This window comes from Myiozetetes cayanensis, unplaced genomic scaffold, assembly GCF_022539395.1.
Source record: "Myiozetetes cayanensis isolate MyiCay16 unplaced genomic scaffold, myiCay2020 scf13, whole genome shotgun sequence".
NCBI classification, from domain to species: domain Eukaryota; kingdom Metazoa; phylum Chordata; class Aves; order Passeriformes; family Tyrannidae; genus Myiozetetes; species Myiozetetes cayanensis.
Genome location: NW_026086937.1, coordinates 14,163,240 through 14,180,055, shown reverse-complemented (window position 1 = coordinate 14,180,055; position 16,816 = coordinate 14,163,240). Strand labels below are relative to the sequence as shown.

The following is a 16,816-nucleotide window of genomic DNA, read 5'->3' as shown; positions in this document are numbered from 1 at the left end:
GTCTGGGGTAGCCCAAGGCAGATGACAGTGGTAGTGTGAAGATGTGCAAAGTGGTAGCACAGTTCATGCAAAAGCCAAATCTCTCATCAGTTTCCAATCTGCAGATCTGTGCTTAGAAGTACATGATATAAATTACATATTATTCTAAAATACATGGAACTGATAAATCAGTGGATTATCAGAAGTAGCCTTTGGAGCTCAGTAGGCTGGTGTCCTAGAGAGCTCTGTGAGGAAAGGCATGAAGTGAAGGAGAGAAAAAAGAAATTAAACATTAATGGGGGGGAAAGCATGTAGTCACGAGCTAAGCAGTGGCAGTTGGAAGTCATTGAGGCTTTTTGTGTTGTCAGTTGCTTATTTTACCAGGGGGACACTTTCAACCTGAAATATTGCTTGGAGTTCAGAGGATGGATAAACGGAGCAGCGGGGGGACCTGCTGATGCTCAGCTTTGCCATTCTCAATAAACATCACTTTGCTCAATAGAGAAATTATTGCAGAGGCCTTCGAGGAACAAAGGCATTGAGTGGCCCCAAGCAGTGCTGATAAAACTGCCTCTTTAGAGCCTTTCAGGTTTGCTTTTTCTCCACTTTTCACACAAGGCTACAGGTCATTCAAGTGAAACTATATGAAAATGCCAGCTAAGCAGCCATGTTTATCCCATTTAAAAATTTGATCAAAGAAGTCTTTGTTCCTCTGCTCAGGTCTGTGCCCTGTCAGTATGGGGAAGTGTGAGGATCCTTTTAGACATGTAAAAAAAAATCCAATCCTCCAGTGTTGCAAAAATGACATGAGATCAAGCCAAGCTTTCTTTTATAAGCAAGCCAATATAATGAATATTTTAAAACAACTGAATAATTGTATAAAATAAAGAGGCATATCAAGATTTAAAATACCTAATTCCATTAAAACTAATTTTGTGGCACAGCTGTCGTGACATCCTGCATTTCAACTCTGTAAAGAACAATAAGCCATAACAATTTACAGGGAGGTAAATTCCTCTGAGGGCTTCTGGTTGCAACCTTATCTATGAAAATGAAGTTATTCACCAGAACCCCTAGATTATTTCCATGAAAATCCCTCTAGTTCTCTTTTTGCTGAGAACCTTGAAATTTTACCATAATAGTTCACCTGTGATTAAATGATTGAATGTTCTGAAGTAGTTAAGACAAAATAAAGTTGTTTCAATCGCTGAATCACTCTCAGCGTTCACTTGCAGAGAGGAAAATTGATGTGCTGAAATTAAAAAATGGACAAACTTATTACAAATTGTTTTGGGGTTTAAAGAATTTAACTTCATTTTAAGCATTCTGAATGTGGCTCCTCAAGCTGTTCTGTAACCTGTCTCACCTTTTGATACAGATCAGGCATCTTCTACAAGGAGCTTCCAGTGGATTATGTTTCAATTGTATTTTCAGTTTCCCTTGTATATGTGCTGTGTCTATTAGCTTTCTCCTTAGTTACATTTAGTTTTGTTCTTTCCACTGAGCTACAAGCAACCCACTTTAAAATTGCGTCCTGATAAAGCCCTATGGATTTTAAAGGTCACATTCTTTTCCTGGATGAATACATCATTCCCATTGATTCACCTGCTGTTACTGCAAACTCAGAGTATTTCTGATGACATTAATTATGGTAATATTCAAAGGGCTCTTAGCACGAGCTCAGGCTTTTCTAACATGCTAATTTTTGAGATCCATTTAAAAATGCTGGGGAGACTGGGAGGAGTTGGCTCTTACTGCATTGGAAAAGAGAATATAATTTTCTCTGTCCAATTCACAGTTATGAGATGGTCCTGCAAGCAATGATGAGTTTTTCTTAGTTATTGATTGTTTTACTACCTAGGTTGTAAACCAATCTCCAGATGTGATCTTATGTTGTTTTTCCTGCTAAGGCATTGGTATTTTCTGTCAAGGCTATTCAGAGAAGCCCAGGAAAAGCCTAAAAAACACAGGCAGCAGAAAGCAGCATAAAAGCACTTCAGCTTACTTTTATTTGGCACTGTATCTGGTTCTAGAAACCATTCTAACATCTATTTCTAGAGGAAACAAAGCACATTTCTAATGGTAGCAAACAAAGCACTTCCACAGATCAGGCACAGAAGGCAGTTTGCTCCCCCTGACAGGAATCCATCCCATAAGCCGGTGATTTGTGTGTGGATTTGATTTGGAGCTTATTCCCACTTTAAACAGCGTTGTATTCATTGTACCACAAGTGCATTTCGGGATTTAGTTTGAATTCTGTTGTTAGGGATCTCAAATCTTAGGGTTTATGGGGGTTTTTTAGAGCTTAGGAGTGGTTAGTCTTTTTGGGTTGAGCTTAGTTAGTTCCCAGAGAGGTGCCTGGCATGTGCTCTGGAAGCCTTGTCTTGTGTCCTTTGCTGGATGTCAGGGTAACAGAGCAGTTTCCTCATCTGCTGCAGGCAGGAGCTGTTCAGGAGTGTCACATGTTGCTTTTGTCTGAAGAAATCAAAGGTTAGTTGCAAATGCCTAAATTGGTTCCTAATACTCAGCAGTGACAATAATTGCTGGAATTTCTAAGAGTTAAGCTTTTACTTTTACAACACTAGACTCATCTGGACAGAGATATAAGCCTTGAAGCAACAGTGTCTACATCCCTCGTTCAGCTGTTTACAAACCACTGTAATTTATTCTTTTTTTTTACCTTTTCCCTTCCTGATGACCCTTAACTTCATCTGCAGTTCACCTACAGTTACAGACATTAGGTCTGTAACTCCTTTCAAAATGTACATCCATTTGTTTCTTGCTCCTTTTATTTGAGGAAGAGAGGAAAAGTTTGTGAAATGGAAGCCTGGCTTAGTTTGCAATACTGCAAAACACATTCTCCCACCCTGCCTGCCCATGCCAGACACTTCTTCCAGAGTCTAGGAGCTCTCCATCTTTATTGATTTTTACAAAGTACTTGCTTTTGTTAAGACTAATATAGCTGTCACCAATTCGGATTTAAATTTGTAAGATTTTGAGGTATTTTGCTCTGCATATTTACAGACAGTTAACTGACAACAGTGGCAATTGAATCTAAACTAACTTGAAGCAAACTCTGTGCCTTACTTTGCTACCTGATGTCACCAGGATGCTATAGAGATGTATGTTAGCTGTTCATTTTGATGAAAATAGTGAATAGCATCATTTTCTATTACAGTTAAGGTAAGATTGGCATGGTATGCAGTAACTTGTGTGACTGCTTTTCCAAATATGGGCCAAGAGCAGCCTTATCCAGGACTGTCTGATGGATGTTAGATGAAAATGTGTTGTGGTGATACCAGGTCTGTGTAGGCACATCTGCACACAAAGGTGTAAGGCAGAAAGTATAAAGGGAAGTAAAAATTATACAAGTGTATGATATTGTCTTGGTCTTTTTGCTGTGATGCTGTAGCTGTTAAATATATCCTTCTGATTACATAATTTGCTGTGAAATGACTTTGTTGGTTGCTGAGGATTTTTGCTGCATTTTGTCATGTGGTTTGCATTAATCTGTGGATCTCCCTGGCTTCTGTTGCACAGCAATTTGTTCTGTGCAGGAGACATTAAAAGCAAGTTTTTTTACAGTGAGTACAGGAGTGGCAGGAGTGCTTTGAAGGGATAATTGGCTTCCTTCCATTTGAGGATTTAATAGAGCACCTTTCCAGTATCCAGCACCTCCCATCATTTGGAGAAGCACAGTAACCCATATCTTGTGCGTCACTCCAGGAAAGTTGGTTTATAATAGAGGAGTTTTTTAAAAGCCTTGCTTTTGTAAGAGCTGTCATAGCGTGTTTTCTGTCTAATCTGGAACTCAAGAGAGTGTGCTGCTGTCTGAAAGCAGGAAAAGTTGACAGTGCTATACCCAAAGGCTCCAGTAATGTTTGAGGAGTAGCTTCCAGTTGGGGTATTTGCTTTGGTATTTCTGTTACTACACAGAATGGATGGATGCTCAGTGAGTACATAGAATTTTGCACTGAATTTCATCCCTAGGCTGGGAGGACAGTCTCCTTTTCTCTTAACACACTGCCAGCATGTGTGTTTGTGGTTTATTAGACACCAAACAGCAGCATTTCTCTTGAGTGTGAACAGAATAAATTCAAGAGCCTGATCAAACAAAATGTCTGTGCATATGCTTAAATTTAAGCACACAGTTGGGAGTTCTGTGGATGAGGGATTTGGGAGTTGTAATAAAAAGTGAGATTAGAGATTGGAAAGATTAGAGGATGAACATCATGAGTGGAGGAGAAGAATAAGGCCACTTGGGTGGTCTACTTAATAATCCTGTAGTTTGGTAGTTATTTGGGGTAATTTATATTGGCCCTTACTCCTCAGGCTGGATTTAAACAACTGAGATGCAAATATTCTTTTGGGAAAATATGTCTGATATAAATATGACCCCTGAAGGTTGCTCTTTACTTACCTGCTTACCCATGTCATGACTGCCTGGTTGTGTCTGTTTTTCGTGACGGGCAATGCAAAATCAGGAGTGAAAGTTGGTCAGTCCAGATCAGAGGCTTTTTTGGGTCTGCAACAAAGATGTAAGTCTGAATTGTTCAGGGCTTTCAGCTCCACCTTCTCTCTGTCATTTGTCCCATAGGACAAGTCTCTTAATGTTGCATTTCGTGGGGAAAAAAAAAAAAAAAAGCTGGCGAAGATGATGAAAGACCTTCTTTCTGGGAGGGGTTATGAACATTAGGCTTGCTTTTATTATGAAAGATAAGAGTGCAGCAGTTCCTAAGGTTTTAGAATGGTGTAGACAGCAAGGAATAAAATGAAAAATTGATCATTTTAACGAAAGAAATTACACCTCCTGTTTGCTGCAGCCTGAGATATTCAGGAAGTGCTGCATACAAGTAACAGTCAGGGATATTGAGGCAGAACTTCTTTTAACTCTATACTACTTCAGTGATTCATTTTGTTTGTACTCTTTCTTCCTTCAAGGTTATTCTTAATTACTAGTGTGGTAATGCAAGGGAATCTTTTGCAATGCTAAAGCACTGAAAGATAAGGATGTACATTTTGATTTGTTTGAACAAAGTGATCTCTGTGACAGATACAAAAAAGAAAGAATTTCTGTTCTGACATCAGAGGTATTCAAGACAGCAAAATTTGGATTTAGAAATGCACAAACCATTTCCCTTCATCAGGCTAAGCAAAGTAGGTCTGTGAGGAAGTTAATTCATGCCATGTATATAAAGCAAGTCAAATTCCAGCTACTACAAAGCTTTTATGTAAGACTTTGCTGACCCAATAGGTGGTGGAATATAAATAGATCAACAGAACACCCTTCCTTCTGCTGTTCTACCTAATCCTTTCTTGCCTTCAGGATTGAAGAGCATTTGATCTATTGAGTCTTAAATCAGACATTGTTTCCAAAATAACCACCAAAAGCACCAAAATCCAGGTGAATGAAAATTTAATAGTGTAAGAGTGTTCTTGTGACTGAGAATGATAAACTGAATTAGAAATACACTATTGTCCTACCTTTTTCCCCCCACATGTACTAAGAAAGCTGTAACTGCCTGGCTTTCTACTTGCTCTTCTTAGCTATGCCTGCCAGGTGGCTTGACATGAGCCTCTTCAAAAAGAGTAATTGTATTAAACCAATATTAATTTGCTTTCTCCTTTTTCAACAATACTTAAAGTGCCCTCTTCATCCTGCCTGCAGATCTCCACTGCTGCTCAGGAACAGAGCACTCTTTATTTTTAGTAACAATATCTCTCATGCTGAGGTGGAAGAATCTTAAACCAATTAAACACATTAGAAGATAACAGTGTGTGTGGGTTTGGTTCAAGATCTCCATTTTCCTCACTCGGGGGTATGTCCTAGTACCAGCCTTTCTATCCAAGATGACAGAAATAGTGTGATAAGCTGCTAACTAGGTAAGCAGTACAGCTGCTGCTTTGTCAGGTATTCCCTTGTCAAGAAACCACTTGTGATGGGTTCTGCCTCTTTTTAATCCCATTACAGTTAAGTTTTATAAATTAACTGTTTTGACTTAGAATTTTTTCAGATGCCTATGTCTTTCTAAACATATTTTTTTAAAAAAAATAATTAACCTCTTGTACATGAAGTAGTTTTTTCCAGTAGAAGAAGATTGTGTGTGTGTGTGCTTTTAACATCAAATGATTTGTTCTTCCCTTTTAATAAAGCTCAGTTGCTGGGAAAAAAACTTGTTAACTTGCTCGAGTATTCTGATCCCTTAAAATATGTCTGGGTCCACATATTTTAGTTTTGTGTATACACTCTGATTAGCAGGTTGATTTCGTTGTTTTCATTTGCAGAAGTTGGAAAAGCATGTCCTGAACCAGCACATGCACCTGACAAGGCTTTCTGGCCTTGTCAGGCTGACACTAAACCTGGGTTCATTTGATGTGGAATTTCCACAAGTTGGCAATATTCAGATTGTTTAAATACAAGATTTTTTCTAAGAACTGTGGATGCACTGTCACATGCATAAGGCTCTCATCAGGAGGATATAGCCTTGAACTTTTTATTTGCTCTTCATCTTTAATTTGACAGAATACAAAGCATGGGGCAGGCTGTCCTGCATGGATTTACTTTTACAGTGGAACATCAACACAACATAAAGGCAGATAGCACTTTATAGAAGTCTAACACACCAACTGTTAACATATCTGGCATTGTTCAGCATGGCAACATAACTTGTATCACTCTTCTTGGACTGGATCGAGAGTCAAATCCTGACAGGGAGAAGTGACAGAGGTCAGCAGGCTGCAGCAGTGTTTTCTCTCTCCAGAAATAGTAGGTCACTAACACTTTATAACTCAGTATTTCAAGTAAGGATAATAATTAAGCTGTCAGGCTACTTCTCTCTCAAGGGCACTCCTAATGTAATACTTTTGAAAATGGTAAATGTGATTTCATAGTGCTCCAAAAATTGATAAGAGGGACAGGAAGGCAAGGCAAGTCATGGCAAGGAAAAAGGAATAGTCCATTAGTTAGAGTGCTGATACAGCAATTGGGAGGCTGGATCAGTTGCTGTGCAGAGCTGGGTTTGCTGTTCTGGTTAGTGCTTCATCTCCAGCTCAGAGGAACTTGTCTGCTGCCCAGTTTGGCACTACATGGCCAACGGCCAAGCCTGTGAGCTCATAACTCCCATTGATATTGATAGTGAACAAATTCAAGTAAATACTTGTGGGGATCATTTTTTAGAGGTAGCAGGTTTTTGGTACTCAAGTGCCCAATTTGCTGAATTACTGTACAGCTAATAGTCTAGAGTGTTTGCATCACGGAGTGTCGTGAAGATAAATGAGTTTGTCAGTGAGATGCTCGGATTGTCTCATTTGTTATTTTCCCCTCGTACGTGGCATTTGATAGATGGCACACTGCTTTCTATGCAGATAGCTTCACCCTGGCTAGTTTGTATGTTTGACCACGGTAAGATGTATGGAAAAACGGTGGATTTTTTTGGGACATTTTAAATTACGGTTGGGGCAGTTCCATCCTGCAGGCTGTGTTGGCTGAGGACTTTGAGTTTTCCAGCCAGCACCACGTGAAGTGGCCAGCCCTGCTGCAGGTTCTTCTTGCCATTCTGCTACTCGTTTTCTCTCTCTGACTTGCATGCCAGCCCCCATCTCCCTTGAGTTGCTAGCTGGGGAGAGAGCTCCACTTTCCAGCTTTCTACCAAGATATGGAGGATGATGCTTTTTGTCTTCTCCCCCTTTCAATTTTGCCTTAATCCCAGGAAAAGTGTTATGTGTTTTAAAACAGGCCGAGAAGGACATGAGCAGGCTGCCCTATGCTCCCTCTTCCCATGCTCCAGGTTGTTGCTAAGTTTTGTGTAAACAGACCCTGGGCACACATTCCCTCTTGTCCTTTCAGCGGGACATGGAAAGTCTGGCCAGCCTTCAGGAAGGGAAAGAATCCTCACATCTGTGTGAAGCAGCCATTTTCCCTTCCTTCCTCCACACACGTAATTTTAAAACAAATGTTGCCCTGTAATGCAAAATTTGCTAAAGCATCTGTTTCTTCCCAGGAGCTCTGGAAAAATGTGACCGATGTGACGAGTTTGTGTGAGTCTGCCTGGAAACTGTGTGTGTTAGAGGATGAGTTCAACATGCAAATTTCTGACAGCTCCTATTTATACCCACATCGAGGTCCATATTGTCCCTCTGCTGTTTCTCTGCCTCCCCAGTCAGTTCCTTTAGCAGTTGGTCCAGGAAGTACTGAGTACAAGGGCTGTGCTGCCATAAACCAGCCCAAGGGAACTGCTGGAAAGGCACTGTGGGCTCGTCTCACAGATCCTGCTCTGGTCAGTCTCTGGTGTTTACGCTGGTGAATCCCTGGAGCCTCCCTGGTGAGCTGCGGAGCAGGAGGGCCAGAGGCTTAAGGATGGGTCTGTCCCCATTCAGGATGGCATCAGGCAGGCATGCAGGCTCCTTTTTCTGAGATGCTGATGTCTGAATTATCCTGTGGGAAAGACTTTTCAAAGGCCTGCTTAAGATCATTGCTAGTTGTCCCTTTGGAAGGGACAATTAGTATTGGGAGACAAAAAAGTATTTCCTACTTGCCTGTGACTTCAATGAGTAATTCACCGATTTGGGATTTTTGAAAGCTGGCACAGCCTCACTTGCTGAGAGTGAAAAGAGGAGACCTCTCTCTGCTTAGCACTCAGCAGCTGAAGAACTCCCATGAGTGGCAGTTACAAGGTCAACAGCAATACAACAGCCTGTGATATTAATATTTTGTAGGCTAAGAAAAACGAGCTTGATTGGATGTTACTCTTTTTCTAGCGTTTCATAGGAAGCACTCCTTTTTCTAGCATTTTTCAAATGCTGGAGAACAAAAATTGTTTGTGTAGAGTTATCTGTTATTGTTAGCAATGCTCTTGCTTCTCTGCAGCTCAGTGGCACTGCCTTTATCCTCTAGAAGCAATGGAAAATGATAAATGAGATTAACAAGCTTCAGTCTGAAGTGAAAACTAAATCTGTGGCTATACAACTCTTGTTGAATTCATTCTGGTCAGGGGTTGGTTCATTCATTTGTTTTCTAGGAAAAAGCATCTCTTTTCCTTGGCCTCCTGCGAATCAGCAAACGAGATTGAACCTCAGCTGGAGTAGCCTATTTCAGAGCTTAGCAAAGAATACTACACACAGCATTTAGGGGTGTAGATGGCTTGTTTTCCTTATTTGCTTCCCAACCAGAAACTGGATGAACCTTCGGGATGCAGAAACAGGGAAAATCCTCTGGCAGGGAACAGAAGATCTGTCTGTACCTGGAGTGGAGCATGAAGGTACTGTGGAACTTTATTGTGCATTGTGTGACTTTATTGTGCATTTTGGGGCTGGGCGGTGCTGCGTTTCTGGGTCCCCTGAGTTGCAAACATACCCTCACTCTGAAGGACAGATGTCATCTTTGGGCAAGTCATATCACCTCACTGTGTCTCAGATTTTCCTCACATATTAAAAAGGAACCCTCATCTCCATCAGAGGAGCCTGGGGAATTAATTAAAACATACTCTGGCCTGAGATTAATGCCCATTGTACAAGGAATTGTTAATACCTTATCTGGTGTGCAGTTCACTCATTCATCTAGAAGATGGATGACTGCAAACTGTAACAGATGCAGAGGAGAGCTATTAAGAGAAACCACTGAAAAGATTATGGATAGGAGGATGGTCTTCCTTTGGAGAATAGAGGAAAGAAGCCATTCTTGTATGGCTTAGCAAGAAAAGAAAGCTGAGGTGGATAGGTTATGTTCAGTACATAGGCTGAGAAAGGGGAGAGGCATCCAGCAAAGGGGGATAATTGACTGAGTTAAAAGGTGTGGGGAAATGCAGTTCTGATACAGTCCTGCAACAGAAGCAGTGAGGGCAGTCAGAATAATTGTTTTAAAATGAAGGCCATATGTGTCTTAAAGTCATTATATAGGACTTGTGTGTGTGTATGTTCTTCTGTGGCTGATCAGGGCAAATCACAGTCTAGACATAGCAAACAAAAAACCAAATATATAGCAGAGTGAATAAAATATATTTCCTTTAAATAGAACTTCTATTTGCTTTTTAAGCATGACTTCTATTTGATTTAAGTACAGATTTCTTTATAAAATGAACTCTTAAGTTTCAAATCATGATACTGTATTACTGCCTTAACTTACTATTACCACTTAGATGAAATAAAAACAATATTAATGTGGTATTGGATTGCTGCTGATGCCTTAACATTAAACTGCCTTAAGGAGTGAAAATCACTACCTGAGCACCTGAAACTGGAATTAATCATCTAAACCAGCTTTTGACAGCAGGAGCTTTTCCCGTCAACTCAGTTCAGTGACAGGGCATTCAAAACGGGGAGGCAATTTGGGAGATGCAAATCTGTGAAGTTTAGTTTCTTCCAATATGCAAACAAATCTTGGAGTAAGCTGCTGAGGTGTAGTACTTACAGAATCCTGTGTTGATCCCAGTCACCACAGCCAGCTTTCATTCATGAAATACAAATAGTCCTTTCATTGTTTAAGCGAAGTTGTAATCTGAAATGTAAAATCAGTTTGGCTAAGATAGCTGGCTTTCTTATGTCTCAATATTTAAGGTAGCTTTATTAAACTATATGAAAACATAATGATATGGATATTTTAATTTAATTTCAGTTTCTAACTAAATGCAGTTGGACCCAAAATGACTTGGTAAATAAGAAATGTGTCATTTATCCCCTTCTAATCAAATCAGCATAAAGCATCTGACTAAATGTATGTTAGCTATGTAAGTGCTTAAATAAAGGTGCAGGTATGGTATATCCTCAAGTTAACAAAAAGAAATGGTAAATTTAGGGTTAAGTCTCTGCTTACCTGCATTCCAGCATGTCTTAAAATGGACCTAACTGATGAGAATCAAACTTCTTTCTTTTCTATCTTTTTGATAGAAAAAAGGAGAAATAAAAGTAAAATGAGTTTTAAATAAATAATTTCAATTAAAATTTTCTGCTTGATGGTATAAATATAAATTAAGATCTCTTAGATATTTAAAGACTACACAGTCCTACTTGTATTAGAAGTAATCCTTTATTTTGTAGTTTTACAATATTAAAGCAAACACGCTTGGCAATCTGTCTTGGGGATGAAAGAAATGTAATTACTAAATTGCAGAATAGTTTTAACGAGCCATTTTACACTTAACTGCAAAAGGACATTTATCATAACAGACTGTAGTCTGTACTTGTGAGTAAAGGATGGTGCCACGCAGATTTCTATGCTGAAAAAAAGAACCCTAAAAATAATTAGAGAGCTTTTTACATTTAACACTCTTCCCTTATACTTTTAATTTCCTCTTTTATCTTTTTTTTTTTTTCTAACCAGCTGTGGGCTGTGTACTTCTCCATGGGATAGGATGCTGCCTTATATTCCCTAACCCTCCAGCTCTTGAGATTGGTTTCATATCAAGGTCCTACTCCATTAAACTGTTCTAGTTAGGTGGTGGATTTGCCTGGGGTTTGGTAGACTCTTCCTTTCATTAAACACCAGCCTGCTCTCTGTTCATGGATGTTTTGATATGCTTTCCATTTCGGAACAGTTTGGCTCATAAAGCACATGCCAGCTGTATTCCCTCCCCTCTTTATTTCTAATAAATTTACATGAAACATGCTCTAATATGCAGGAAGGATTATGCACAATCACACCACTGAAATACCACGGGCTTTGGAGGTTTTTACTATATTGACTCTCCACCATATTCTCCTGATTAGGACCTTTCAGCATATTAATCAGTGCTCCCAAACTGTCCCTCCTCTTACTCCTCCACCTCTAAAAGAAAATAATTTTGTGAAATATCTACGAGGTACAGTTGCCTCTTGGTGTCTCACCCACTGCAAGGTCCCAGAAACCTGGATTGCCAAATTGCTCTCTTAAACTCTCCAGTGTGGTGCCAGCTTTACAGCCTGTGTCAGGAACAGGCAGTTTGTGCACTTCTGCAGGACAACTTCCCAGAGCTCTGAGGTGGCTCAGGAAGTGCTGCTGGGCTGAGAAACACCCGTTTGTGGCTCGCTGGGGATGCACAGTGTGAAAGGGAAGGAGAAGTGAGAGGGGCTCACAGGCTTGGTGTGCTAAGCAGCCCCTTGGCTGCCTGTGATCTTCAACACACTTCCTAAAGTAAAAATTGGAGTTGCATCTCGTATTTCAACTTGAAAAATTATGGGGTTTGGTAACAAAGAATTGAACCAGGAGACCGAGAGATCAGTGTTGTATCCCTGGTTCTGTCACAAGTTTAATTCCTGGCTCTGGGCAAGGTACTTAACCTATTTGCATCTTGGATTTCACTCTCGCAAATGTGAAAACAAAGTCCTTTGTGGTTGCATTTCTCCTGCTGCTGTGATCTTGTACTAGCACTAATCATTATTTCAAACTACAGAATAATAGTACCTGCAGCAGCTGGGTTTGCTTTATTGTGTCCAATTAATGCTTCTTTATCTGTTTCGCAGCTCGAGTTCCTAAAAAAATCCTGAAATGCAAAGCAGTGTCTCGGGAGTTAAACTTTTCCTCAGCAGAACAAATGGAAAAATTCCGACTGGAACAAAAAGTTTATTTCAAAGGGCAGTGTCTAGAAGGTATGGATGTGCTCTGTGTGCTGCAGCACAGGGACTGACCCAGTGTGGTGGGGATTAGAGAAAATAAAATGGGTTGGACATGGTGATTTTAATTTTTCAGAGTAGACTGAAGCGCTCATCTTGTCAGACTAATGGGCCACAGTATTAGGGACTGCATTTCATAAGTGTGTTAACACTTTGTTATGTAAGCAAAAAAGCTGGGTAATCATGCCTGAGGGCATAAATCCACCACAGGCTGCCTGAGGCAAAGAAACAGGTTATTTCAGAATCCCTTATTACTGGAATTCCTGCCTCTTCCTCAGAGTGCTGGCCACTGCCAGGCTGGAGCCTCTGGTTTACCTGGGCTACAGCAGTGCCACCACCTTTTGCCTGTGACTCCACATCTGACTCCACATCTGACCCCACTCACTCTTAATCTGGGCTGGAGGAGGGGCAGATAAAACACTGAGCTCTGTGTCTTCTGGGCAACCAGTTGCACACTTAATCTCAACTGGATCCGGGGGATGTCTGCAGGGGGAGGAGTGTGGTTTCCCTGTTCCCATTTAGGTGTGATGAAACTTCCACTGAATGCTAAGGAAGTGGTGTAACCTAATCAGTACCATCAGCTATTCTAGAAAGGGAGTATCTGCTCTAAAAGGAGGGCAGGGTTCAGTGCAGCTTAAACTGTACAAAGGAATTTAAATGTAAAATGTTGGCAGCACAGCGGGACAGTTTAGGGAGTTCCCCAGCCTGTCGGGGTGAAAAGCAAAAGGACCATTTGTGGATTTTACCGTCTCTCAAATGCCTCTGGATTTTCTTTTTACTTTGCAGAATGGTTCTTTGAATTTGGTTTTGTGATTCCTAACTCCACAAACACTTGGCAGTCCTTGATAGAGGCAGCACCTGAATCACAGATGATGCCAGCTAACGTTTTAACGTGAGTGCCTTGGCCTTGCACAGTCTGAGGGCAGGCAAAGCAAAAGCAGTGTGTGGCATTTCCTGGGGGGCCACGGTGGGAACGAGGAGAGGGAACTGCTACCAACTCTAAATCACCTCACTGCTGTTAGTTGCTGTGAGATAAAAGGGGCTAAGCCAACCTCATTACCTTCCTTCCCATAGGTCCAATTTGCATTAATATAGCAGTAAAGGTTTGGAGAAAGTGGAACTGATCCTTTATTAGAGTTGCTTAATTTTTTTGAAAGGTGAACCGTTAAAGGATTAAAAAATGTTTTACAGCTTAATACTCCTTAGATCCAGGGTTAAAAATAACCCAGCAGATGTCTGGGCCATTTTCAAGTCAGCTATTGATCACTGACTCTTGTCCAAGACGGTTTTGTTCATGCAATATATCACCTGTAGTAGCTCCTCTAGTATTTGTTCCATCACTGTACCATTTTGCTGAGCTCTGTGTCTTTAGCACTGGCTTATACATCATGCATTTAGTCACACAGAATTGTATCTGGGGCTAAAACACCCTTAACAGTTAGGAAACAGCCATTTTACAGGCACCTGTAGTAAGATTCACACACCTTCCTCAGGAGGGTCTACTCCAGGCTGCTGTTTGCACATGGACTCCTGAGCAGGTCAGCGATCCCTCAGATGTGTCACAGGAACACAGGCTGGGCATTGCCCTGAGTGTGGGCAGCAAGGCTCCAGCCTGGCTGGGATGATGGAAAAGGGTAACCACCCTCGTGCAGTGGTAGATGGGTGCTGGCAGGCACACAGGGAGCACACTGCCAGCAGAGACAGAAGGGTTTGGGAATCCCGCTGCCAACAAGAGGCAGACAGGGAGCAGCAGGCTTACTGCAAGGTCACTGTGTCCTCTGGAAGACCTCCCTCTCCAGCATTTTCCCTCTGGCTCCCTGTCTGGAAGAAAGCCAGTCGCATAGAGAAGGCACCAGGATGGGAACTACCATCACTGATTTCCACTCCCAGCACGTTCCAAAGAGAGGGTGGACTCGGGGGAGCATCAGTGTTCCAATAGTGCTCCTGGCACAGCCTACTCAGAACCTCAGAGGTGCTGCACACCTCAGCTCCCAGAGCTGGTGGCTGTCAGTACAAGAGGAGCCAGATTTAGGAATCAGAGTAAAGAAACAAGGACATCTGACAAGTTGGTTTTGATCATCTCAGGAAATCAAGGCATCCTCAGGACTGGGAATCAAGAGAGTCTAGTTCTCAAGTGACCTTGAGGATTTTCCCATGTCCCATTCTTTCCCTGAAGTATATCCACTCGTAGTGGACAGCCATGATCTCTCTTCTATTCATGGAGGTGTCCTAAAGTCATTTTTAAGGCTTTTCACTGGAACCTCCAGCCCAAAGAAATCCAAAGGGAGATTTGCAGCCCTAAGAAATCAGCCCTTTTCAGTTGCCAAGACTTGGAGAGCCCCTCACTTTCTGGTATTCCCAAAGACCTCGTGTTTGTCTCGGTGTTCCCATAGCAGGAGACAATGGAGATGTGATACTTGGTGCTAATCAAGGCACTGCACCAAGAGTTCCCAGGATGACTGACTATCAGATTGAGAACATTCCCTGACATTTGAGTTCCAGCACAATCCATATCACAGCAAAACCCTTACACTCACCAGGTGCAGTTTTCCCAGTGTTACACCAAGAGCTACAGTGGAGATGGAGCTGCTGCTTTGGTGTTGTAAAATGGTCTCAGAAGTTCTTACTTTTGTCTACCAAAACCTCCAAAGTGAGCAAGTTAAATCCTCAGAGCTTCTTTCACACCCAAATCCACATTTCCACTGCAGTTTGTATAAAATATGCTTGCACATTTGTATTTAAGGACTTCTTGAGGGAAATGACATGTTAAATTGGGTGATGTAGCTTTCTCAGCACTAGAGGACAGAGATGGGGAATAAAAAAAGAATTCCCATTGGTTTTCACAATTCCTACAGGAGAGAGGGGCCTGAAGGTGCTGGGACTGCTAGTTTATTTTTAGCAATAGGAGTGAACAGGAGTTTGCTGTCTGAGCACTCTGCAGCCTGAGCAGTACTGTGCCCAGAGAGGGGGTAACAAGGGAGGGATGGATGGAGGGAGCATTCCCCATAGGAATGTGCTTGGGAGATCCTTCAGTCGTGGCTGACCCAGCACACGGTGCTCGCTGCGCTGTTGTGAGGTGGGTAAGGTTTGCGCCCAGGCTTGTGGGAATGTGGAGAGGAGCCGTCATTGTCCGCTGTCCGTGTGTCCTTCTAACGCCTCTCCTTTCTCCTGCTTTCCTCCCACAGTGGTAATGTTATTATAGAAACCAAATTCTATGATGACGATCTTCTCGTAAGCACTTCCAGAGTGAGACTTTTCTACGTTTGAGATGGGGCTTTTTGGAGCTGTTTTAGTTTTCCTCCATGCAGTTCTTGGTGCAGAACCCCCCGACTATCCAGTGGAAGACACTCCCGTAGGCGGTGACCCTGGGGACCAGCTCAACGTGGGTTGTGACCTTTGCCCATCAGTTATTTTGCTTTCTCCTCTGACAAGACCAGACCAAACCCTCAGAGATGGGGCCATCTGCTCAGAGATGCCCTGGGGAAGAGAGGCTGTCTCTGAACACGGGCAAACGATGGTCATGCAGAACCAATACTGTAAATTATGTTAGTCTCATCCTTTCTACTTTTCTGGACCCTGGTATAATCTCCCATTTCCACTCACACCAAACTCTCAATGCTTTTCTTTTGGGATTAAGTTAACCTTTTCATTTTTCTCATGTTGTAGGTTTTTATCCTTTTGCTGGATTTCTGTGTAACTGGTCCACACATCCTCTTACCCTGAACTTGTAAAATAGACTGTGATATCACCTAATGTAATTAAAAGAAATTTCTCAATTAAAACATTCCTACCATCCAAAGAAGGGAAGAAATGTTAGTTCTGTGTTTTCCTTTATGTTACAAAAACGCTTCTCAGCAGGCACAAGCTCCCATCAAGCCAGCAGCACAGGGCTTTCCACAGCCCTGCCTCTTCCATAGCCCCTATATCCTGGTTAAATTTCTCTTCCTCCAGCTGGCCACATTGGAAAGGTGCCCTGACTGCTCTGACCAAGGCTTCTCCTTGGCCTCCCCCCCATCTCATGGCATTTTGTCCCTTTGTCACCAGTTTTCAAGCATCACCACACACTGTTCAAGCTGTTTGAAGTGCCTGGGGACACTCAAAGCCCTCTGGAAAACCTGTGTTCCCCTGAGCTCAGCAGCGTCAGTCCCGTGCTGGGCTGAGCTCCCTGGAGCTCTGCTCGGGCTGCAGTTGACAACACCAACAACCCCACTGTGTGAGGCTTTGATGACACAGGGCAGCAGTTTTGTTGTGACAG

At 41.9% G+C, this 16,816-nt stretch overlaps 1 protein-coding gene across 1 annotated transcript in view; it reads left to right on the top strand.

Annotated features, from left to right (window-relative positions):
* Nucleotides 1–16,372, top strand: part of PDE6D (phosphodiesterase 6D) — a 34,250-nt gene extending 17,878 nt beyond the window's left edge. The window contains exons 2-5 of the mRNA XM_050307874.1: nt 9,148–9,236; nt 12,412–12,537; nt 13,348–13,453; nt 15,747–16,372. Coding sequence (XP_050163831.1) covers nt 9,148–9,236; nt 12,412–12,537; nt 13,348–13,453; nt 15,747–15,828 — 403 coding nt within the window. The 3' untranslated portion in view covers nt 15,829–16,372. The remainder of the gene's footprint in view (nt 1–9,147; nt 9,237–12,411; nt 12,538–13,347; nt 13,454–15,746) is intronic.
* Nucleotides 16,373–16,816: the final 444 nt, after the last annotated feature.